The sequence below is a fragment of the Odontomachus brunneus genome, unplaced genomic scaffold (genome assembly GCF_010583005.1).
Source record: "Odontomachus brunneus isolate Ranch 3 - 2012 unplaced genomic scaffold, Obru_v1 Obru_scaffold_017, whole genome shotgun sequence".
Taxonomy (NCBI): Eukaryota; Metazoa; Arthropoda; class Insecta; order Hymenoptera; family Formicidae; genus Odontomachus; species Odontomachus brunneus.
The window spans coordinates 1939341-1964632 of NW_022639467.1; the positions used below are offsets into that span (position 1 = coordinate 1939341).

General features: G+C 39.8%; 1 protein-coding gene across 9 annotated transcripts in view; it reads left to right on the top strand.

The window, feature by feature from the left end:
• Positions 1 to 25292, top strand: part of LOC116841705 (glutamate receptor ionotropic, NMDA 2B) — a 279833-nt gene that overhangs the window by 243671 nt on the left and 10870 nt on the right. For 4 of the 9 annotated variants that reach the window (XM_032809987.1, XM_032809988.1, XM_032809992.1 and 1 more), the window contains 9 exons: positions 15263 to 15410; positions 16567 to 16750; positions 17312 to 17451; positions 18087 to 18199; positions 18920 to 19204; positions 20178 to 20359; positions 20521 to 20756; positions 21582 to 21775; positions 24708 to 24821. In XM_032809987.1, the coding sequence (XP_032665878.1) occupies positions 15263 to 15410; positions 16567 to 16750; positions 17312 to 17451; positions 18087 to 18199; positions 18920 to 19204; positions 20178 to 20359; positions 20521 to 20756; positions 21582 to 21775; positions 24708 to 24821 (1596 nt within the window). The remainder of the gene's footprint in view (positions 1 to 15262; positions 15411 to 16566; positions 16751 to 17311; positions 17452 to 18086; positions 18200 to 18919; positions 19205 to 20177; positions 20360 to 20520; positions 20757 to 21581; positions 21776 to 24707; positions 24822 to 25292) is intronic. The other 5 variants (XM_032809991.1, XM_032809994.1, XM_032809989.1 and 2 more) reach the window with 4 other exon arrangements.

Genomic DNA, 25292 nt, shown 5'->3' on the forward strand with positions numbered 1-25292 from the left:
AGAGAGAGAGAGAGAGAGAGAGAGAGAGAGAGAGAGAGAGAGAGAGAGAGAAAGTAGTGGCGGCTTTCCCACAGAGGAAGATCTCGTGTCGTAATTCCTCCCGGTGGTAACAAGTCCTCTCTTTGTGACGCGGAAACCGAACCCCTTCTTTATCTTCTACTTTCGCGTGCACGAGGAAAGAACCTACTTCTCGCATAGTAATACGCTCTACGGGCCTCGGGATAATCCGGTGGAATTTTAACGCAAAGAGACGCCGGTAGAATGATGCGCCCGAAACAGCGAGATAAGGAGTTAATCCTCGCAAATTAATCCGCTTCTCGCGGAAACGCAAAGAAGTGCGCCACCTGCGAAATTTATGTGTCAAGCTACTTCAAAAGCGGATCACGCGCGTTTTATATCGTGATAATGAATTTTTTCTTTTTCCTCAAAGTTTCTTATCTTCGACGGATTCCTTGGTTCTTTACCGATAATCGCTACTTGAAACTTGTTCTGTTCTTTGTATCTTTTTTGGAACTAAAATATCTGATACGTACGATTTGGTTGGCATTACCGCCTTTTACTTGTGTCAAGTACATGTATTAATGAGAAAGCAAAATACACAATGGCAATTAAATTTTTTGATTGCAGTTACCAAACATCTGCTTGACGCAATTTTGACCAAATTTTATTCCAATAACAAAATTCTTTTTTCAGCGCATGAAATAATTAGATCTGAGTTTAGGGCTGGACACTGAACAATTTATTAAAAAATCCATATTATTTAATGGCACTTACCATATTATGTGATAAATACGTAAAAATTAGTCTTTTCTTAACTATAATATTATAATATTCCGATTTGGAACTCAGGGAAAAGTATTTATGTTCCAAAGGATTATTTCACGATTTTGTATCCTCCCCACTCCCCACTATTCCTCTCAAAATAAATACTAAAGAAGCACATGAGTAAGCCTCACATATCCGTGAAGCCATACAGCCCCGGTTTTCCCTACACACTCTGTCCAGACATTATTAAGTCGACGGGTTTCTGTTTACATTCAATTCACCGTCAAATTATCGTAAACGTGATCGATTTCAGATGACAGACGCGTTGTCAAAATTATAAGCGAGCGCGAATGACGGTGTTTTATGATGGATGTTGCGCGCGCGCCTCACCGAGAGGAAAATATGTTCGGTAAGAGTTAATCTGTGTGTATCTCGTGTGTATCGCGGGCCAATGCTGGCCACTTAATCTCTCTCGCGAATGATTTATTTGTCAAGCGTGTCAAGCGACCGCAATACGCGCGCGCTGCACGATGGAAAGAGAGTGATGGTCGCCGTTCATTTTTCATGGCTCTGATACGCGGACACGAGCGGATGCGCGATAACCGGCCGACTAGTTGTGAAAAATTACCGTCATTAGGATCTCATCGCGAGGATTGAAAGTGCATTTCGCCGCGGATCGAAGAGGCTGCAGGCGCAACCGACGGCGCGAACGTTCCGACGCGATGCAAGGGGATGATTTGAACGTGAATCGCGGTTACCCCCGCGGCCGGCGGCTTTGGGCGCGCCCCTGGAAATATCAGTGTCAGGCGTCGGCCGCTGACGAAAATTACGCGCGCAAAGTTCGCGATTAATGCGTGTCGTTTCGCATTGTCACGCGCGCTCACGCACCCTCCGGCCGCCTCTCGGTGCCTCGTATCCGCCGATCACGCTGGCGGTCGCGTGTTACTGTCAGACAAACAATGTCGGTGACTCTGAGTGCACTCCATTATTGCCGACTGGCAGGAAGAGTCTCGTGCGTCACTCGCCGTTGTAAGTCGAGAGCTCTCAGACGGGATTTTATTCCCGAGTCTTCCTACCACGGACGGTCGTCCGCAAAATCGGCTGACTCTCATTACCCGTGTAATTATGGCGACGTACATGCAAAAAAAAAAGATATATGTCATACAAAAAAATCGCGCGGAAAGCACAATGTGCTGTGTGAGTTAAGAGCGAGAGAGAGAGAGAGAGAGAGAGAGAGAGAGAGAGAGAGAGAGAGAGAGAGAAACTGACAGCTGATATAATTACTTTCGGAGGAACGTGTAAAAACGAAGGCAAAAAATATTTTTCTTCCGCGCGATCCTCACTCAATATTCGCTATTGAATTTTCATTGCAAAGTATGACTCGCCGTTTTCCATAAAATCGATACCCGTCGCGAGAGAGACAGGGAATACTTTCAATAATGTTTATAGTACGAACGTGAAATTTGTCAAAGGGAGAGACACATATATGACGATAAACGTGCTTCTCTTTGGTGTATTATTCTTTTATGACCGAATTCATAAGTTATTACATCGGAGAAATCAAATGAAGCGAGTTCAGACTTTTAGCAATTTTAGAACAATGAATCAGTTGGAAGATAACCGCGAAACGAACCAAGAGATAAGAGAATGAAATATTGCTCAGTTTTACGAAATCGCATTTGAAATCTTAGCGGGTGAGATGATTTGCGCTTACTCCGCCAATTATAAATCGGGGAGTTTTTGAAAATTGCAGATAAATCGATAAATCCGTGCAACTTAACACATTACAGAGTCGTTTTATTGCCATGTTCAATGGCTAGATATTAAATTGGTGCAAAAAGTTCGCACAATGAAATATAGAGAAAAATTATCACATTTCCAAAGATCAATCATTTTCATAAGTAAAATTAACAACATCGACTCGATATCTTATTAATATTATTATTTGTTTATTTCATAGAAATTTTTTTCGATTTTACTACGTTTTTAGTTATACATACTGAGAGAAAAATGATTAATGTTACTAAAATTATGCACGAAAAAAAAGAATGCATCAATAAAAAAAATAGTAAAATATGGCACAGTTTTCTTTCACTTCAAGATTCAATTCTTGATTGCACTGACCTACCGATCCTTCAAAAATACATTTTTTTAGGCAACGAATCGCAATGCTGATGAATGATATCGCAATGTAAAAAAGAAGTTACGGTTACTGAAGCCAGAAATAAAAGCTATGCCATATTTTACTATTTTCTGGTTGATACAATCGCGGAAAACCTAATCACGGATGTATAGAAATCTTTCTTCAAGCTTTTTGAGTATTCTTAAGCTTCTGAATTCGCTTCAGATGCCAAGGTACAGCAATCTTCTTCAAAATTTTTCTGTTTGCAGCACCCACTTTGCAGAAAAATATCAGTATTCTGTAAAGTTTTCAGTTTCAGCATCCCCTTAAGATCTTATCTTACAATAATTAGGATTCGCGATAAAACATCGCATTATCACCATTATCATTATTATATTATCACATTATTATATTATCATTATACAAGTCAGATAACTGATTAGGATCAGGACCGTGGAATGAATTTTTAGTTGGATCGGGACTACGATATTACCGCGTATCTCGCTTATTAACGTACGAGACGCAACAGATTGCATATGACAAATATATGATGGATAGCGAGCCGATGAAACGAGGTACCGTAACGAATATGCTCATCGCAAATTGCATTTATTTACCGTGTCTTTCCAGTTATTTAAACTTCATTTGGGCTCTCGGAAACAATCAATGGAAATGAACGCGGCAGCGTTAGCGTTACGTTCTGCCGAGTCGTCGCAGCCTCGCGCAGTAAGAAGACGCGTTTTGATCTCGCAAATGTGATCTAGGCTAGTGTAACTACGACGTGCGCGTGCGAAATTTCGAGGTCGCACTCGTGCACGTGAATATTTCATCGTTTCTCAGGGTCTTACTAGAGCGGCGCGCGAGAAGCTCATTTCCGTTGAACCCCGAGCGCTGTAACTTCGTCGCTGTAAATTTGCCTAAACCCTGATGAAAATCCAACAGAGAGGGCGCATCCACATAATATAGCGCGCATTACATAACGCTGTTATAAATTACTGTTTGCACATTTCCTATAATGCCGATACGTCGCGGCGCGACGCGCCGTTGGCCGACGCAAGAACAATAGGGAAGTTTGCGCAAACAGCTTTATCGATCGCGGGGCTTGGAAAATCGAAAATAGTTCGCAACAGAGACGGCACCAGCGTCGCGCGATTATTCGGTTAACGGGAACAACCGTACGTGAACGAAACCGTGTCGGCGTGCCGCGAGTGTGTATACGTATATATGTGTTTGTTTGGTTGTGTGTATATGTGTGTTTGTTTGGCTGGAAATATTACAATTGCAGGAAGCCAACCGGATAAATATCTCGCGATATACCGGAAGGCTGTGAGATAACGACTTGCAGGAGAGCGCACACAATTAGTTGTTACCGCGTGATCGATGAATCGATGTTAATAGGGTAAACGCGAATATGTACCCTCTGTATATTGTTATTGAATTTATGCACGGCCTGCGCGAACAAAGAAGAAAGAGAAAGAATACATTTTTATTTGTTCTCATAAAATGAACAGATCCAGCCGAGTGTGCAAACAAGCGGGATGGCGATGCGCGCGCGTCTCACAAATGTAATCAAAAAAACATCTGCTTTCCCGACTACATTCCATTATTTTGAAATAAGCGGGCGCGAGCACAATATTAACCCTTTCGCACCCTGAGGCAACACGTACTTCGAATCGACCTTAATGCCAATCAAATTGATATTTTTCGCCGTCAAACTGTCAAACGTTGTTGGCAACTTTATCTCTCACGATTCTAGACGGGATTTTAATTTCATCACTTAGTTGTAGTAGTAGAAAGTAATAAATTGTCGGTACTCGTCGTCTCTCTACTTCGATATTGGCCGTTCCATAAATAATCGCAATTTACTAATATTGCATTTATTTCTTAAAGTAGACCATACAAAATATTCCCGTGCATTATTACGATGTATGAAAAGTAGAAAATTATTGTTATGTAGAATATAGTTTGTACTGAAAATAACGCAGCGTATCAAAGGATTGTTTCTCTGAAACGACATTTTCATTCCCCCAAAATGATTGGAAAATTGTGAAAAAAATTAGATATCTTTACATTACTGGAAGCAATAAGGAATAGAGAAAAGATTGTTCTTGCGAATAGAATTAACTCTGGATTGAAAGGGTTGCAACACCTGCGTGGCAACGCTGAACGTTGCCGTACGACAAACTATCGCGTGGCAGTTGCAAAGTGCGCAACGTACATTACATCAGCCGTGACGACGCAAAGCGCCCCGTTCTGTAAATGTCGGCGCCGCCGAAGGGCCCACATCAAAGTTTCGCGCTTACGCGGAAGGCGACGTGTCGCGCGCACCGCGACCGTGAGAGTCACATTACGGTCGCGAACTTCTCACTTTTAATGCAACGTTACATTTTTCTTAGCGTCGGCGTCATCAGCGGGACAGCCAGCAGCGGGCACACGCGTTCCCTCGAAATTGCGAGCACCTTTTACGCCCGTGCCGCTGCGAGAGTGGCAATAAACGTCACTGCGGGGGCTCTTTATGGCGATGCCTGCGATGTCACGGTACTTTTCTGGCCATCGTCGCCGACGCGCTGACCTACGAATACGTATTCGATTTTACTACCGCCGATTCCAGCGCACGCTTCCATCAGGCCCCGCGTGTCTGCCATCAAGTGCGCGCATATGTGTATTTGCGCTTGTGTACGTGTATTTGGATAGTAGTTTGGATGTATTGCGTGACACGGTCGACGCGAGAAAGTAACATACACCCTCTATCTCTCCTTTAATACCCACATTGCTTCGCTCCTTTTATATTCCCTTCCGCTTAACAAATACCGCCATCCGACACGAAAGCCGTGAAACTTTGTCGCGCGGTTTCCCGCATAGAAAGTGTCTTGGGATCTAATTGGAATCTAGCCCGATTTCCCGAAATAACTACGCCTTCCGGGGACAGAAGTGTAATGTTTCTCAAACACGCGATTCTAAGCGGGGGGAGATTCAAACTTTCCCCAATATTTTTTCTCTGGTCTTCATTTTAAGTTGGAATTCAATAAAACGTCTTGACTTTCCAGACAATTCCATTATTGGGTTAAATGCTCAAAGTGTCTTAGAAATATTCAATTTTTTAATATTTTATTGAGTGTAGTTGGTGTAAAAATCGAATTCCTTGTCTGATATTATAACAGTATACTGTATAATAAAGACTATATAAATGTTTTCTCTGGCTTACATTGTTCCATGTTAAAACGTAAAATAATACTTTTTCGTTTTACATGTAATATAGAATATATTTGTACATCTGAAGATAATTTGACGATTTCATACATATGTAAATCAAGAGAATTTGTCGGATATTTACATATATTTTTTATTTTCTTACAAGTAAACCTACCCAAAAGGTACACTTCGATTTTTTTCTAATTTGGCACAAATGTAGAAGTACAAAAGATATTTATGTTATATTTTTTCATTTTGGTTCTCTTTAAGTTTCACGGGCAGTTGATAGCTTTTTAATGTTCTCATTCCTATCATCAAGTGCAACGAAAATGCATAAGAAATAAAATTGAATACAAGATATAGTTAAATAATTTTAACATAGCTGAGATACTAAATTTCTTTAGTCGAGATTCCAACCAAAATATTTCAAATTTGTGTTAAATTAGTCAAAAATGGTTCGAATCTCGACAAAACCGAAATCCAGCAATCTTAATTAAAATTTTAACAAAATCGGCATGTAACTGAGACACGAACCATTCTAAATTTTGTTAGCCGAGATTCCAACCGAAATATTTATAAATACTCAAAGTGTTTCATATATATTTTGCTCAATTTTAGTTTAAAATGTAAACTAGAAAGAATCTTTGGGAAAACGTTGGGAATGGCTGTCTGAGTTTCCTACGTAGATTCACCTGTTTAAAACATTACACTTCTAATATTACACTTCTAAATCAACATAGATTTCCTATAGACAGAACCTGTAATTATTGTGGAAAATCGAGCTGGATCCCAATTAAATCCTAAAATATTTTCTACGCGGTTTCTGCACATGTAGCGGGGAAAAACCGCGATTATACATAACGCGCGCTCTTTCATGCCGTAATGACGTGCTTCTTCGGTTTCCTCGCGGGCGAAATTTTTTCCGACGGAGTTTCGCTTGATCTCTCTTCTGGAAGGATTAAATCATACCACAGAGACCAAGAGAACGGTCAAACAGTGAAAATTTACAAACGACGTTCCTCTCGCAAAGATACGAATTTAGTTTTCACGATAATTGTAATTTTCATACGAAAGCCAGCGTTATCAGCGAATGGGAACAGTGGATTTCAAAGCTTCATATTCGAGTAAATGATGTGCAAAATCTGATCATCTTTGTGAAGCAGTTAAATGCGTTACGCACGTGCATATGCACGTGTCGATTATCCGTGAAGTGACGTCCTCACGGGAACGTTTAAAGTACATTTGGCCTCCCTCTCTCTCTTTCCCTCCCTTCCTCACTCTTTCTTTCTCTCTATATATCGTTCTCGCGTATGTTCCTCATAATCGGAAATACGATATAAAGGGGATCGCGCGATCTCGGTGCAAACTACCGAATTCCGTCGCCAACAGGTATCGGAATCCGATACTTTTGCGCGCGCGCGAACACATCAACGCGTCTCTCGGCAAAATTGTCGTAATCGACCTGCGTAAACAATGTAAAAAAGCTGCCAAAAGCGTTCCGTTCACGACAGTTATGCTTTTCATTTGCGCTTTTCACAATCCTCCTGTGCGCGTCCTTCCCGAGTGTCTAGCAGGGACAAGTTCATCGATCGATACCCGGCGTGTCATTATATTCTCACGATACACGTCGCCAGGGAGAGCCGAGTGTTATTTGCTCTGTAAATCGGATTTTTATTCCCCGCGCTCTCCGCCTGGAAGTCGCCAGGAAGACTTCCTCGGGAGGAACTCGTCACGCTAAACGAAATCTCCGCTGAAGTGCTAATCAAACTTTTTCGTGCAGCGGATGCTCGCGACCGATCACCCGTTTTCGTGAAAACCGCGCGATCGTGAGTCGCGCGCCGGCACGTGTCGCACCCCCAAACGAATCCATCAAAACAAGAATAAATAAAAAGTTAAACTCGCTTTGCCCCGCGGCAGCCGCCGCCGATCTAAATAAATAGCTTCTGGTGTGCTCGGTAGAGTGACGTCGGAGCGAACTTTTAATCGACAATCTCGCGTAAAGCCCCGGCGGAATCGGCCGCGCTCCCGTTCGCCGCAAATAAAATACGCCGGAACGACTGTTCGAGACAACGACTGCTATTCGGTAACGGGGCCAAGTTGCGCGATTTAATATCGGGGGATCGTGGTCGACGTGCCGTTTACAGGCGAATGAAAACAGAGGAAACGCCCGCGTGTCACGTTTAATTAACGTTCCGTGGCGCTCGAAACCGAATCTTCCACCGGGGATCGCAACGTTTCGCATTGGACGTTCGAGTGTAGTCGGTTGATCAAAGGTCGATTTTCCAATAACAGCTTGTATGCAGATTCGATTTTCTCTATTCTAGTCATTTACTTGATGTATTTTAACAAGGTGTATACCCAAAAAGTTATAATCTTATCTTTAGAGGAATTTTACACGCGGCCTTAAGGAGATTTTCCTAAAACTAGAAGGATCAAGGACGAGGACGTATTAACAGTCTTAACTTGGGATTTGTCTCACGTGAGATACTCAATTTCAAATTATATCAGTTTTTTATACTGGAAGTTTCCTTAGCAAGCATCGCGACTGACTATCGCGGCGCTCAGCCTCAGGACCGTCAACTTCACAAGACCCGCGGCACTCTCCCTAATTTTTTAACAGTTCCTATTGTAATTAATGATCTGTTGTTGTGTTTCAAAATAATACAAATGTGTTAGTGGCGCATAGATGGAAACGTAATGTTATACAGAAATAATACGCGCATGAAAGTTTCAGAAATTAGAGAGAGTTCCGCAGGTCTTATAAAATCGACGGTCCTGAAGCTAAACGCCGGTCGCGAGGCTTTACCGACCTGTTGGGGCCGCAAAGTGGGGTAAGGTCGTGTACCCCCACGTATGCGCGAGATATCGCTTCCCAAAATAGCGTCGCGGAATCCAACCATTATTTTCACTTACGCGTCGCGCCGCAACTTATCCCTACACTGAGAGAAGAATTTAGTAAATATTATCAAAATTTGGTTACTATTACTAAATGATAGACGTAAATATAGCGGGCCAAAGCTATGGCAATACTTATTAATTAATTTAGTTCTGTAAAATAAATTATTTATTTGACAGAAGTAAAATTTATTTGCTTCCAGAATATATTTGGTAAATAAAACTTATTGAATAGTTGAGCAAAATAAGTGATTTTGTAATAGTTACAAAATTTCTGATAGGTTTAACCAACTATCTGTAATAATAGATATTGAAACGATGTAATAAGAAAGCAAAATAGCTGCAAATGAATGAGTTTTTCGTTGTGCTGCAACAAAACATACTTATATTGGTAACAAAATAGAACTCGTACCTACTGAATTTTTTATTATATGGGATATAATGATTTCATAACAATTATCAAATATCTGTTCATAACTGTAATATATTTTATATTAAATATTTAACATTAAGTAACTATTACTAAATTATTTAATTGATGTTACTGTGAATGCAATTATGTCATACTCCCGATCTATTAAATATTTGGTAATTACTATCATATTTAGTATTAGTTACTAAGGATTCAATGAATTTCTGTAACTAAATGCAGTTTGTTATAGTTACCAGTCTTTTCTTTCAGTGTACCCCACGGCGCGCTAAAGGGTTAAGGAATCGAGAACGCGGATCGATATAAACGTCAAAAGCTCCACTTGTAGATGTCGTAGCGACTCAAAACGAAAAGGAAAGGGAAAGTTACCGCGTTTTCGATAAAACCCTTCTTCGATGAATTAACCCTATAGTCGTCGCGCTACTTTTCGAACACGAGTCGACGCATGGGATCTTGAGAGACTTCAATATAAAAAATTATTTTATATCTTTTATGTTGAGAAGTTAAATATTTTCTTTGTTTAATTAGGTTTTTGGGTTCATGTAAAATATGAGATTATTTTGGATATAATATTGTCTTAAAGATTTTATACGATAACTGTAGGGTTAAGAGGACTGGAGGATCAGATTACCTGAAAATCGTGCTTGTTCTTTCACAATTTTTTATGACAAACTGAATGAATATGCGAAAGTGTTATTTTGACGTGTATTTATACAACATATAAAGAGAAGAAAAATATAATTTTGATGATCAAATACTCAATATAAGTGTATGGTACATGCAGTTAAAATATATTTCGTTTTTCTTTTCAAGGTCGTCATTTTGCAGTAATATCTTGACTCTTGGTCAATTAAACTGAATTTTAGGTAGAAATTTTCCGTAAGCTTGTCGTTATCGTGTGAACCACTGACAAACTCGTGAAAATATTTAATTTTGAAAATATTAATTTTTTTACTATAAGAGAACTGAAATTTTAATAATATTTTATTAAGATATTTGCAATTTTGTTAAGTTTTACTCAATTTCTATTATAGTGATTCACGATAAGCTTACGGAAATTTTCTATCTAAAATTCAGCTTAATTGAATCACCGAGAGTCAAGATATTACTGCAAAATGACGAGCTTGAAAAGAAAAACGGAATATATTTTAACTGCATGTACCATACATTTATATTGAATATTTAATCATTAAAATTATATTTTTTTCTCTTTATATGTTGTATAAATACACATCAAAATAACACTTTCGCATATTTATTCAGTTTGTCATAAAAAATTGTGAAAAAACAAGCACGATTTTCAGGCAATCTGATCCTCTTTAAAGGGATTTCCCTTAAGGATCAATCAGCATATTTATGTAAATATAAAATGTGAAAGACATCGATTTTCACCATTTCGTGAACATAAATTCATTATTTCGTGGCTACACACTGATAAGGTTCAATTTCTACCAGGGGAGGAAAGTTTCGCAACTCAGCCGACTGCACGACCCCTCTTGTGCGCGAGCGCTTCGGCCGCGCCAAGAAAGGGTAACACAGTGCCGATCGGAATTTAATATCCTTTGCAGACGGTGCGTAAAGTTTTTACGACGTCGGCAGATCCCGTCGATTATTATCCCGTGCTTCAATGTGGAAGGCCTATGCGAATCTTTACGGACGACGATTTACCACGCTCAGCTTTCTCCAGACCAGACGGCCGTTAACCGCTCCAGTTTATCATCGATACAGTCGCCGAGAGCAAGCCGATAAAAAAAAGAACATGTATTTATTGCGAAGGTTACGTCGCTGCGAACCAAATGTATTGCTCTGATCAATATATCTCGTTAGACTATAATCTATCACGCAATCTATCAAATTTTCCGCGCTCACTGAGAAAAAGATTTTACTATGGAGGCGAAAATTCATACCAGGTCATAACTTGGTTAAAATGAATTATCTTTAAGTTTCTCAAAAGGGAAAATTATTTGAAGGAAAAAAATAAATAGCAATAAAATCTACTTCAGATATTGAATTCTTGAATCAGAGCGCGAAATTCCGACGTATTTGCCGCGGGGAAGCGACTGAGATTCGTTCGTCTCTCAGTACATTTGTCCTCCACTCTTGTATCTTGTTTAGTGCAACGCCACCGCACTCTTCTCTTACGAACATTAATCACGACTTAGATACTTACCACGTACAAAAGAATTTAATGTAACTCTCGTCGGGCGCGAGTCTTGTTAGCCGTGCATGTCAGACACATGAAAGGACTTCATTCCGACGGACGATTTTCTCAAAAGATCCTAACAATAGCTGTCAGTTCTTGCCACGACGACATCTGGTCCGAATGGCATGGACCGCCGGCCACGGTGGATTTAATTGGACCTTGCTCGTGCCGGGATAAAGAATCAACCGGAATCGCGCAGAAGGTGACAGTTAAACGCCGAAATTCTTCAGACGAAAAATTCAACGGACGCTCAACTTGCGAAACTTTTCTCCGCAAATCTCATTAATGACACGAGCGATTCTGTCAAACTTCGAGAATGTTTCGTTTCTTTAAAGATACGACAAACTTCGTCGAGTACATTACTTCACGCGTACGATGTCTGCTCTATTACACATGTACACATATAACCAACAATATATTGATATTCTTACTTATATATGAAAATATATAATATAATATAATATAGAAAATAATTTTGTTAATTTAACTATATTCATTTTGATTGAAGGCTAATTTATCTTCGTTCAACGCAACATAATCTCATTTTAATATTAATCTTATTTTTTAAATATCAACACTAAAGATATTCTCTAAACAAGAATATTCTTTTTTTCTATGCAGTAACTAGGCAGGCATTTTTGTTCAGTATTTGTCACGGCTGAAAACTCGCGGCACGTCAAGTCTATCAAAGAAACGCATGTTAACACGATATCAACGAAATCCCGATCGAATACTTTCAGATCTGATAGGAATAACTACCATAATGTTATACATGTTCCGCATTGTTTATGTGCACGTCTCTCATCTGTTCAAAACATGACTGAAATGCGGAAAGACGCGTGATGTATGAGAGTATCAAAACGATCGGTAAAAACGGGCTACGTGATCTCCCGTCAAACGTCAACAATATTTGCCCGTCTATCGGGTGTGTACAAGGTGCTGACATCAACGTATAGAGGTCAATATAACGGGTAAAACGATTTACAACATTTTTTAATATTCTTTTTTATAATAAAAATAAATGTAATCCGCTTTTTGCAAACCAGTATACCGCCAAGCTCGAGCTGAGTCTGTGCTCAAGCACGCGCCAACAAAGCTGAGTAAGCAACCTGTTATACTGACTAATATACTGACTCAATATACTGTATATTTAATCCGTGGATATCTTATCATTCACTATACAGAGAGGAAAAAGTATCTAAAAATTAGTAAATATTTATTTGGTGGGTGCTGACGGCATATTCTCTTTAATCTGAATTCTTTTTTATTTAGATAGAATGAATAATTGCTTTCATAAAGTTTTCTAAAGTTTCAAGATTTTAATAAAATGTATTTACTCTCTTTATTAAAACATACTTTATCTTAGTACAAGTAAATATACTATTAGTATCCACCAAATAAATATGTAGTGAGTTTTGAATATTTTTTTCTTAGTATAAATCGATTGTTACCGAGAACTTTCGATCAACTTCATTCGTTTCTAATTACGTGTTTCTTATGTCTGTTGATTGATCGAGAAAGCGGCAATATGTTCGAAACAGTACCTCTGAGGTAATTCCCAATTTCCTTAAGTATATTTCATACAAAGGGACACACACAACATGCAAAAATCCACAATCAAAGGACAAATCGCATTGATTTGTCGAGTCTTACAAATGCTCAACACATAACAATGGTGTATTCACCATCGCTTAATTTGTATGTATGTAAACATTTCTTACTCACCAAAAAATCGGCAACTCGATAGATCGACCGCGGTCTGCTTTCAATCCTACAACAGAAAGATAGCATTGCTGATTAATTTTAATGATCTAATTTAACGAATAAGTGCGAGTATGTCATCTCTTTGCGATCGTAATTTAATGATTTTTATTTCAAAAATTTTATCTTAAGGATCGTCTACAATGCGGTCATAGTTACGTTTTAAAGTCGTAGCACTAGTCTGTGAATCTATTTCCTCTGCGTACATTAATGAAAAATGAAAAACTTCATTGACGAGTTCAATAAAATTATTCATTTTTTACGAGTTTACGCGAAGAAAATAGATATATGGTTGATTCACAAACTGCACAGAAAAAAGGACATTTTTGTTTGGAAAATATATTTATTTTTAACATGTCAATCTTCAAATAAAATTACATTGCGTTAATCTCTCCTTTTCTCCTTTTAACGTGTCAAAAGTAAAGATATTTTCCAAACAAGAATGTTCTTTTCTTCTGTGTAGCGCTACGACTCTAAGGGCCGATTGTTCCAATCTCTTGGTAAGCTATCTAACAGTTAAATCATGTATCAGTTAAATCTGTCTTCGTTTTTCCTCAAATCAGATAGAGACAGACATAATTTAACTGTCAGGTAGCTTACCAAGAAGTTGGAACAAACAACCCTAAGACGTAACTGTGCGTTGCAGACAAGCCTTCAGTTTTCGACTGCAAAAAGATAAGCAAAAAGATGCAGAAAACGTATATACATATATACAGAAAACGTATATAAACGTATATAACCTTTCAGCCGACTCCACCTGGCCCGAACAGAATCCTTCGGTACTGCGTCCGCAAACACAGACACCTTTGCCACGGTGATGCAAGCTCCACCAGATCTGAAATATTCACCTAATTAGTCACAGTGGTAAAGAAATCGCTCGATTTTGAGCTTATCGACAACAAGAACTCGCTATGAGATTCGACTATGAGTTAAATTTGAGGATATATTTCTCTCTCATTCTTTGAAGTTACATTTCTCCTTTCATACGTAATGAAATTAAAGTACGATAATAAGTACGATAATAAATACGATACCCTTGAATTTTAGAATGCTCGCAATGCTCACGATGATCTCAGCACGACGATCGTATTCACGAGACGACGCGATTTGTCTTACGAACGTTGTGATCAAGTTGACAAAAGCGCGGGAGAAATAGCGCGACGCGATCCGGCGCGTTCACTCACGCGTCAAAGACTGTGGTAGAGAGCGCGCGACGCGTGTCTACGTATGTGTTGATTCGAAGGTCGCGCGCGACCTTTGGCGCACGTACACTCTAAGGTAAAATACCAATGCTCGAACATGTACTCTAATCCTAGACACTTTTAAGCCGTCAGCTCTGTTATTACGGTTCTGTGTGAGAAGTGAAAATGCGAAAAGCGAATTCACTAGACGTTGACCAATGAAATTATAAATATTCTAGTAAATTCGCTCACTTTTCGTATTTTCACTTCTCACATAGAACCGTAACAGGCCCCCAGATACAAATATTTCAACATAAAATATATGTACAAATATTGAATAAGTAATATATACTTTATGTTAAAAGTTTAAATATTTGTATTTAGGACCAACTGTTCCAACTTCTTGATAAGTTAACTGATAGTTAAATCATATGTGTGTCTTTGTCTAAGTTGAAGAAGAAACAAAGACAGATATATGATTTAATCATCAGTTAACTTATCAAAAAGTTGGAACAACTGGCACTTAAAAACCTAAATAATAAGAATGTCCAGGATTAAGTATGTGTCCAGGAATTATCACCTTGAGTATCTAGAACACATTTTAGCAACACGTTTCTCTGCTCCCTCGACAATTTTTTACAGTTTTTTTAAGCAATTTTCGCGTTTCCAAGGGTGTATTTAAGAAAATGACGAGTGCTCGTTTTTTGTTACAGAGTGGACATTCAGGCGGCGCAGAAGAACGGGAGCTTTTATCAGTGCTGTAGCGGATTTTGCATCGACTTGCTGCAGAAGTTCTCCGAGGAGATCGGTTTCACTTACGAGCTCGTGAGGGTGGAGGACGGCAAGTGGGGTACTCTGGAGGTGAGCTCGGGCGAAATTCACGCGAGACGCTCCTTACTCATTGCAAACAAATGTGTTGTGTAATGTGACGGGAGAATTATTCGCGCTAAGCATTTCATCGCATTTGTACTCCGGTTTCGCTTTTGTTTCTTCGTTTTTCGAAACTCTCGGCGACGTTTCCATTCTTCCGCGTTTATGGAAGAGACAACCGAAAAACCTCACGAGGGAAAACACAACGAGACTCCGACGCAACCGATCGTCTCGAATCTTTACGCGCTCCATAAATTCGTTCCAAGTGCAACATAAACGCGTTTTATGTTAACAAAAGCATCTTTAGTGGAGGCTTTGAACGTGATCGATTGAAACTCTCCGAAACGATTCGAATAACAGGAGAAAGACGGTCGTATCGCGTCGCACTTTTTTTTAGATTCAGCACGTTATAAAGTATAAAGAGGAGTGAATTTCCTCGTATAATGATAAATCCGCTGTGCACGTTGATCGAGCTATTCATGACTCTTATTATGAAATGCACGCATGAACGGGCTTCCAACACGTTCAATTTCCGCCCACACACTGCACAAAAGGTGCTTCCGATGACACCCAATACGACTCGGCAATGGGCCGAACAACCTCGGAATAGATAATTTTCCGCTTATCGAGTGCTCTAATCACACTATTGCGTTATTATCGTTTCGCAATAATAGCACGCATTAAACTGTACACATTAACACATTATCGGCGCTGAGAAATATTAATTTTTACGAATAAAACGCGAAATTATTTTGAAATCGACAATTATTATCGAGCAAAACAGAAATATAATATTCGAAAATATAATATAATATAACGATATGAAATATATATTTTCTCACGATATTTTCATAATTTGTAAACTAATTTATCTCTAAAAATTAAAATATGTTCTCATTGAACAAATATATAATTCTTCATTAAATATTCATAAAAATTCCGAGATTAAGAAAAATATTTAGCTACTTTATTATACATTTATTTTCACATTCGTATAAAAAATCTGTGTGTATGTGTGTGTGTGTGTGTGTGTGTGTGTGGACAATTTTATAAAATTGAATATACATTTTTTTATCGATAATACATGCAGGAAAATAATTCAGACCGTTTTTTTATGTTTGTCACATGGCACGATCATTGCACGCAGAACGGAAAATGGAACGGGCTTATAGCCGATCTGGTGAACCGAAAGACCGATATGGTAATGACCTCTTTGACGATCAATTCCGAAAGGGAGGCAGTGGTCGATTTTACCATACCCTACATGGAGACTGGTATCGCCATTGTCGTGGCGAAGAGAACAGGCATAATATCGCCCACCGCGTTTCTAGGTGAGAATGGCGTCTTTAAAAAAGCTATTTTTTAATATTGCTAGATCAAAGAATCTTAAGACCAAAGAATGTCCATCACTTGAGAAACTATCTTTAAGATTTTGAAAAAGAAGATGTACTATTTTTACCGAAAGAGATATTCATTATTTAGAAATTATGTTTTCAAACATTTCTTAAGTTTTATTAAGAGAAACTAAATCTTAAGACTAAGGAATACTAATTACTTGAGAAACTATTTTTAAGATTTTTAAAAAGATAAACCATTTTTGAAAGATCGGGAAATATCTATTATTTACAAATTAATGTCTCTAAATATGCACGTTATTATTTCGTGAATCACTGTTGTCATTATTTAGAAATATAAAATATCGACGTAAATGTACGCAAATCCAAAATGCTGTTTGAAAAGAAAAACTCTACTCGTTACTGCCGCTTGCATGTATTCGGAAAAAAGAGATACGTGTGATTGCTGTCGACATATCGCGCGAAATACGTCGACGTCAATATTGATCCATCAATGCGAAAAAGCGGCCGATTACAGCTAATGATTCCAATTCTCAGAACCGTTCGACACGGCTTCATGGATGCTGGTGGTGATTGTTGCGATACATGCCGCAACCTTAATGATACTGCTCTTTGAATGGGCATCGCCCTCTGGTTTCGACATGAAGGTAAACCCTTCAAACGCTGCGCACAAACTGGTATCTTTTATTTCGCTTTTTATTAACTATATATATGTTTTCCATCTCGTTTGCACTTTTACCTCTCGGCGCACGGCTATTGATATGGTATATCGCGTCAAAACGATACCCTCGAGTCCCGTTCATGTTCCGATAATCGTTAGCCGAAGGTAAAAAATAAAAGCCTTTCTAATAATCGCATTTGTTCCTAGTTTGCAATTGTCAGTTGTATGATTGATTGTATATGTTTCAAAAATAACGCAACAATTTTGTCTTTCCATGTTGATGTGAGTAATTACGTATGTTTATATATGGCCATGTAGGAACAACATTCGTGTACGATTGAATACAATCATTTGTTCTCGAATATTTACCACGCGTCCCGCACAGTTTCCGTCCGATAAAGTCACCATGTAGTTTTTCGCATACATTGACGATGTCAGCCGAATTAAGAATGAAACTCTCTAATGTTCCTCTCCAACTTTTGCAAATGTCGAGTCAAGTGTTTGCTCGGAGGGAGGAAACGACGGAGTGCGACGCGTCAGTTTCTCCTCGCAGTGTGCATATAAGCAGCCTGATATTTTCTCGTACTGCTTGCTGTACGCAGAGCGGAATATTCCTCGCGCTAATGCGACGTCGATTTTGCGCTTTTGCAGAAAAATCCATCGACAAACCATCGCTTCTCCTTCTGCCGCACGTACTGGCTGGTCTGGGCCGTATTATTTCAGGCTGCCGTCCATATCGACTCTCCCAGAGGATTTACAGCCAGGTCAGTGAAAGGATCCTCTTCTACCCTGTCCGCCTACCTAGAGGCCCGCTATCCCGACGAATTTTAATTACCGGCCAGATATAACTCGACAAATTAATTTTCCGCCTCCTCGCCTACCGGAGATCGTTGCGCGTGAATGCAGGAAAATGTCCCCCAGACGAACGTTAACGATAAACGTTGTTAAATGCAAATCACTCCGACTGTTTACGTTGTCAATCGTGACCACGCTCGATGCAAATAAGGCATCCCAAACGTCTCATTCTGCTCCTGGTCTGAATTCTTTTTTTACGTAATTGTATAAAACAGTTTTGATTAGCTGAAGTTTTGAAAGCTTAGTTTGATAATGGAAATAGGAAAAGAGAATTTGTTGTTGTGATGCCGATGATATTAATATCATATTGTCAATAATAAAATTATATAATAGAAATTATATATATTATATCAATAATAAATATTATCAATAGTAAATAATAATTATCGATAATAGTTTATACCAAAATGCCATTCAACGAACGCGATTATGCTGGCTTAAATGCTTTATCAAACAAATAACGCTGTTCCCATATCTGCAAAAATTGAGAGATGCTTGCAACTTTTCTCCCGGGGTATGTGAACTGATACACGTATTCCTAGCCACTCGACATTCGCTTCGCGATTCTATCGGCATTAAATTCTCAAAGTCGACACGGCTAACAAAGAATCGACCTACCCTCCACGTAGATTTATGACGAACGTCTGGGCGTTGTTCGCCGTGGTGTTTCTCGCCATTTACACTGCCAATCTGGCTGCCTTCATGATCACGCGGGAGGAGTTCCACGAGTTCAGCGGCGTGAACGATAACAGACTCGCCAGGCCATTCTCCCACAAGCCCATGTTCAAATTCGGCACCATACCGTGGAGTCACACGGACAGCACTCTGGCCAAGTACTTCAAGCAGATGCACTCCTACATGCAGGCCTTCAACAAGAGCACTGTCGCAGAGGGTATCGAAGCGGTAATCTCCGGGTGAGTAGACGAGCTTCCCGCCGGTCGATGAGCGAACGTAAATCGATCGGAAAGATCGACCAATCGAGGCTAATAGAGAGAAGAATATGAACTCAACGAAAGCTGAAAGGAAATCATATCTAAAAACGTGTAACGTTCCGATTCCGCGAAATTCTGCACTTTCAAACTGGAACGACTCATCTCTCGAAGCGTTCTCATATAGAGATTACACGGGGAGAATTTTATAATAAGAATTGCTACATATAGTTCTGTGACCGCGATGAATAGATCGACATTCTGCAGTAATTTATTATCCTTTCTTCTCATACGTACACCATTTGTATTTTAGAAAGTGAAATATGCCATTAAAAATTTTGCCAACGTTTACTAGGTTTTTTAGCGAGATATACTTTATTGAAAGTCTATTCCTGCACTACTGCAAACATAGCAAAACCGGCTAAAATTTATATGAAGAAAAAGAGTTGTAATATTCTTTCCATAAAGGGGGGAGGGAGTGAGGTTAACGTTGAATTATATAACACACGGGAACGAGCACTGCATTTGTTTCTACCTCATCGCCTCGAGTCGAGAGAGATAGTTATAAGAAGAATATCTCTGTGCCTGTCTTTTGTTTACAATTACAACAAAAAATAAGATTATATATGCACTGAGAAAAAAGTTATCTAAAAATTAGTAAATAATTATTCGGTGAGTGCTAACAACACCTTCACTTATGTCTAAATTCTTTTACTTAAACAGAATAAATGAATGCGTTTATGAAAAATTAAGATTTTCTTAAAAGAGAATCTGAAAAAATATATATATATATTTTTTTTTTTCTTATTTGGAGCACATTTTATATTAACACATTTTATGTAAACATACTGTTAGTATCTACTAAATAATTATTTACTAATTTTAAGATACTATTTCTCTCAGTGTAGTTCAAGTATCCTCGCAAATTCGGTGCGAGTATCGTTGTAACATTCCGCAGAGACATGGACGCGTTCATTTACGACGGCACGGTCTTGGACCACTTGGTCTCCCTGGACGAGGATTGTCGTCTGCTGACGGTCGGCTCCTGGTACGCCATGACTGGCTACGGCATCGCGTTCTCCAGGAACTCCAAGTACTTGCAAATGTTCAACAAACGACTGTTGGACTACAGAAATAACGGTACTGTTATTACACGTGAAATCACACCCGTACGCTTTGGGCAAAATATTGTCACGTCGCAGTAACCCGCGAGATACTCATTTTGTGAGAGGCGCGCGTATCCCTTCGTACGATCGATTTGTCACGCGGCGTCCATCTACACGTCATCCTGTCAATTCCAGGAGATCTGGAGCGATTAAGGAGATACTGGATGACCGGGACGTGCAAGCCGGGCAAAGAAGTACAAAAGAGCAGCGATCCGCTCGCGCTCGAGCAATTCCTGAGCGCGTTTCTCCTGCTGATGATGGGAATTCTCTTGGCGGCGGTCTTCCTATTTCTGGAATACGTGTATTTCAAGTACATCAGGCAGCACCTCGCGAAAAGCGACGACGGTGGCACCTGCGCTATTTTCAGCCTGGTGAGCATATTGCCGCTCTATCTATCTATCTGTCTCTTTCTTAATATCGCGAGAATCTCGTTGTAATTTGCCTCGCGAAACTGGGTCGTTCTAGCTTTATTATTGAAACCACGTATGGTACGGCAGGTGTTCGAATATTAATGATATTTGAAGGAAACGCCGACGTAATCTGGAAACAATCGTATATCGATGAAGACGAAAGCGTGAAAGGATTTCTACAATCTGTGGAAGTTCGTCGGCATCGGGATGATATGGCAGAATATATTATCGCGTGAGATGCATTCGAAACAAATTGATATTGATCACTAAAAGATATAACGTAAAATATTTCAACGCAAAATTATATCTCGCAAAATAACTTTATACACATTGCGGTTACCGGGTCAGTATTGAGTTCCCTTTTCTCCTTCATGCGAAAATGCGCTTGCCATTATGTAAAGAATCCGTAATATTTACATTCTTTATGATATCGAATTACGTTGCGAAGGTATCTTGTCACTTCACGTACTCTCTTAAAGTGAATCAGTGTGAATAGTCACTGATATCAATTATAAGTATAGCACTGAGCAGTTTCAGTGCTGTACTTATAGTTGCAAATCAGTGCATATTTACTGCTTTCAATGATGTTTCACTGATTCACTTTAAAAGAGTAAGTGGAAATGCTTCGAAATATCGCGGCAACAATTGGCGAATTCTTCGGCGCCCGTTTTTTTATCGTCATTTCCACGATCACGGATTCTATGCGCTTTGCGCACGAGATTCTCCGACCAGGCGTAGTCGCAGGATAAGCCCGCGGAACATACGGAATGTCTCTCGTTTTTAAAGAGCGTGGGGAAGTCCTTGACCTTCCGCGGAGCGGTGTACGAGGCACAGGATATCCTGAGGCACCACCGATGCAAGGACCCGATCTGCGACACCCACTTGTGGAAGGTCAAGCACGAGCTCGACATGGCTAAGATCAGGATACGGCAGCTCGAGAAAGATCTCGAGGCCCACGGAATAAAGCCGACTCAGACCAAGTACGCTCCACTCTCTCGTTCTAATACCGTTTAATTCAGCATTAAGCTACGGAAGCACTCCAACTCGCTGTGTGAGTGTGTGTGCGCGCGCGGGGGAGGTATTTGCAATGCGATCGGGCGGCGGAGTCTTTCCGATCAGGTCGGTTTGCGAAGACGCGGAGGCTCGCTCTCTCCGGGGAGATCAGCCGTGCTATTCGATTAGCCTCTGAAGCTCGGTCGCATAATAATCCGATGAGGCGTCGTTCCCTCGTGAGCAATTCCACTGATCGACCGGCTCTTTATTTCCTTTTCGTTTCTTTTTTTTCCTTCTCTGTCGTTACGTGCGCCCCCGAATTCTGCGCCAGAAACATCCCGCGCGATCGGCGTGTTCTCAATGCGATTAATCTTTCAACGCCGGAAACCTGTCCAGTCGGGGAAAACAAAAAGGTTACACACATTGGGCCGAGAATGTAATTTAATTACCGTTATTTTGCCGGACGAACGTACGGTGCAGTGGAAATATGCTTTTGCGATTGAAGTTAAAAGTGAGCCGACAATGCATAATTTTTAAACCGTGATAACGCTTCTATCCGATTTCGTGCGCGCTGTAACCGGATCGATACGTTCTGTATCTTAAATCCGATTTCGCTTCTGACTCGCCAACGTTACGCGAAATATCGCAAATACATTGCCCCATGAGAATAAAGGAATTCCTGCGAAGAGTAATCGGAAAAACACTCTCCAAAGTACAATCAGTATTTTGCCCTGAAATACTATACTCGCAAGTGATAATTCAGTTACCGTATCTTTTCAATTATGCAAACTCTGTTTGAGCTGAAACATTTTTACTAACAAGAGTTGTTTGAGAGAACAGGATCTCAAGATAGTTTAAGATGCTGAATGATTTTTTTTTATTCTTGTGCAAAATTACGGCGATCGATATGTGCGAAATTGGCTGCGATCGATACACCGTGGAATCGATACAGGCTCGACACAGACTCGCCGTTGAGAGATTAATCGGCGCGGTGTGACGCGGCCTCAAAATTTGTCACGGGAGGAAATCGAGCGGCCGAATAATCGCCGGGTGACACAGGACGCATTCCGCCACTTTCTCCGGATTACGATTACACGCTTTCACGAGAGGCGATACATTTTTGCGCAGAGTGCTGTCGCTTGTTTTCCCATCTCCGTAAACCGGAAGCCTCTGTTCTAGAAAGCTTTCTTTTGAACCTTTCACATCCTCTCCGCATCCTCTACGCTCTCTTCTCTCCGGAAGTTACTTCGTTCGCAAAGCGGAAGTGGACCCGTAATAAAAGTCTACGCATGCAGTTGCATATAGTTATACTACTCTACCTGTCTTTCGTAATATCTTCGAACGAACTTACGCTCGGTGCGCCCCATGCAAATCCCCGCGTTAAAGTTTAATCGCTGCGAAAATCGTCCTTGTTGTTACACGAGAGGCGGCGTCAGAGAAAATCCCGCTCTCGTCCCCCAAAGGGGAGACGAATGTGATTCGCGGACCGAGCTTAAGTAGCATAACCTACTTTCTAAAGTCACTTGGAGTCTTGCTCGCACAGCATGCACTTGTCTAACAACGTATAGGGGCAGAACGTGCGTTTTCGACGGGGCGTCTAATGTGTATCGACTTGTCTTGTAACGCGACGCGGAAGTCCCGCATGAGCGTCACGCTTTATTAACGTCTCATCGTTGTCCGGGAACTCTCCTGGAAATATTGCGAGGTGTCCACGAAACGAAATTACAGGATCTCACGTACAAGTATCGCTCGATCGAGATGTGTTTTTTTTATATTTATACTTGACTCGTCTCGATAAAATGATAAAGAGTCTCTATTTTATATACTACACACACACACACACATACATATATATAATAGTACTTTAGATGGACGCAAAAGATTTGTCGTTTTTCAATTAAATTCTCTTGAGAAGTTTGAGTATTTCACTGAGAGAAGAAAATCGTTGATCTAATAAAAATTATAAATACTTTTTGACTCCAAACAAATTTTTAGTTGTTCTAATATGAAAATAATACACTGGAAAAAGAGTCTTGTAATAGTTAACAAATACAGTTGTTTGTGCGTTTCACTGCAATATTTGGTAATTAGTATTTAGTAATTGGTAATTAGTAATATGCTAATAGTTATCTTTTTTTCGATATAGTAGTAATACACATGTAAGATTATTCTCACTAACATTAGTAGACTTTAATAAAAGCATGATTTCCTCGACCGTAATTTATAATAATTATCTCTCTGTGTATAATTATAGTTGTAGATACTTAACGCTCTTTTGTCAGTGTAGAAGGGAAATCCTGTGAAAATGTCGAAAAATCTACCGAGTCAATTTTGTTTTTACAGTTTATTCGTAATAATTGTCAATGTCAATCTGAAATTGGGCAATTTCGTCTTCTGTTTTATTTGTCAAACACATGACAAATTTTTCGCGTCAACCCGATATGTAAAAAGTATACTGCGAACGAGGAGGAAATGCGTTTATTCAAACGCTTGGCATTCGAAAACGCGCGCTCTGCCGCTATTACTTTCGGTAAAATGTATATACATCGTGTACATATATTACGCTTCGTACGTACGTTAATATCGTATCGATTATTAGCACACGCACTTGATTTCTTCTATCTTGTCCGTCTGTAATATCACATGCTCACTGCGTAGATATAATTGGGAAAAAAAAGATCTGTTCCGACTTTCTACTCGGACTTTCTACTCAAACCTTTCAAGCTATCAGTACCATCCAGTTTCGAAAATACGTTCGGGCACTTCCACGCGAGTGGAGTGTCGCACGACGTATATATCCCGGGATGTCGCGTCAAGCGAGACGGGGGAAAGGGTTTCTTTTCGTGGCCGTGTTAATAATCGGTGGCTCGACGGTAAGAAGAGAGCCCCTGGCACATATCCACGTCGGCTTTTTTAAAGGAGGAAAACCGGAAGTCTCGGCTGGTGGCGAGGGTGCTTCCAAAGCTCGGACCGTTCACAACCGGAGCCATTGGCGGTGGAAGCTCCGCATCCGCTACCGCCATACTTCGATTCGTAAGTCCGCAACGTCAAACCACACGTAAGAGCGTCCAGTGACGTAGGAGCCGTCGCTGAGAGTTATATTTCTCTCTTAATTATTTATGCTTTTCGACGCTCGATGCCCGATCGAAGAGAGAAATTCAGAAATTCACTTTGCCGCGATGTCTTCAATATTTGAACGAATTGCTCGGGAAAAGAGAGAACAAAAATTTTGACGCCACTTTAAAGCGTCCGTTATTATTCGGACTGACAGCTAACCAACACACGAAACACGAAAACACGAAGAACAACGCTATCTAGGGTTGCCAGATTTGAAAGTTGTAACGGGTCTCCAAGAGAAAAACTGAAGATGTAATTTATATAAAATATAGAAGAAAAATACATTGACCGATAACTATATTATAATCATTACGTTAACGATAGACAAAAAATATACTATAGAACGGTTTCCCGCAAAAAGAAAATATCTATTCAGAAAGAGTGAAA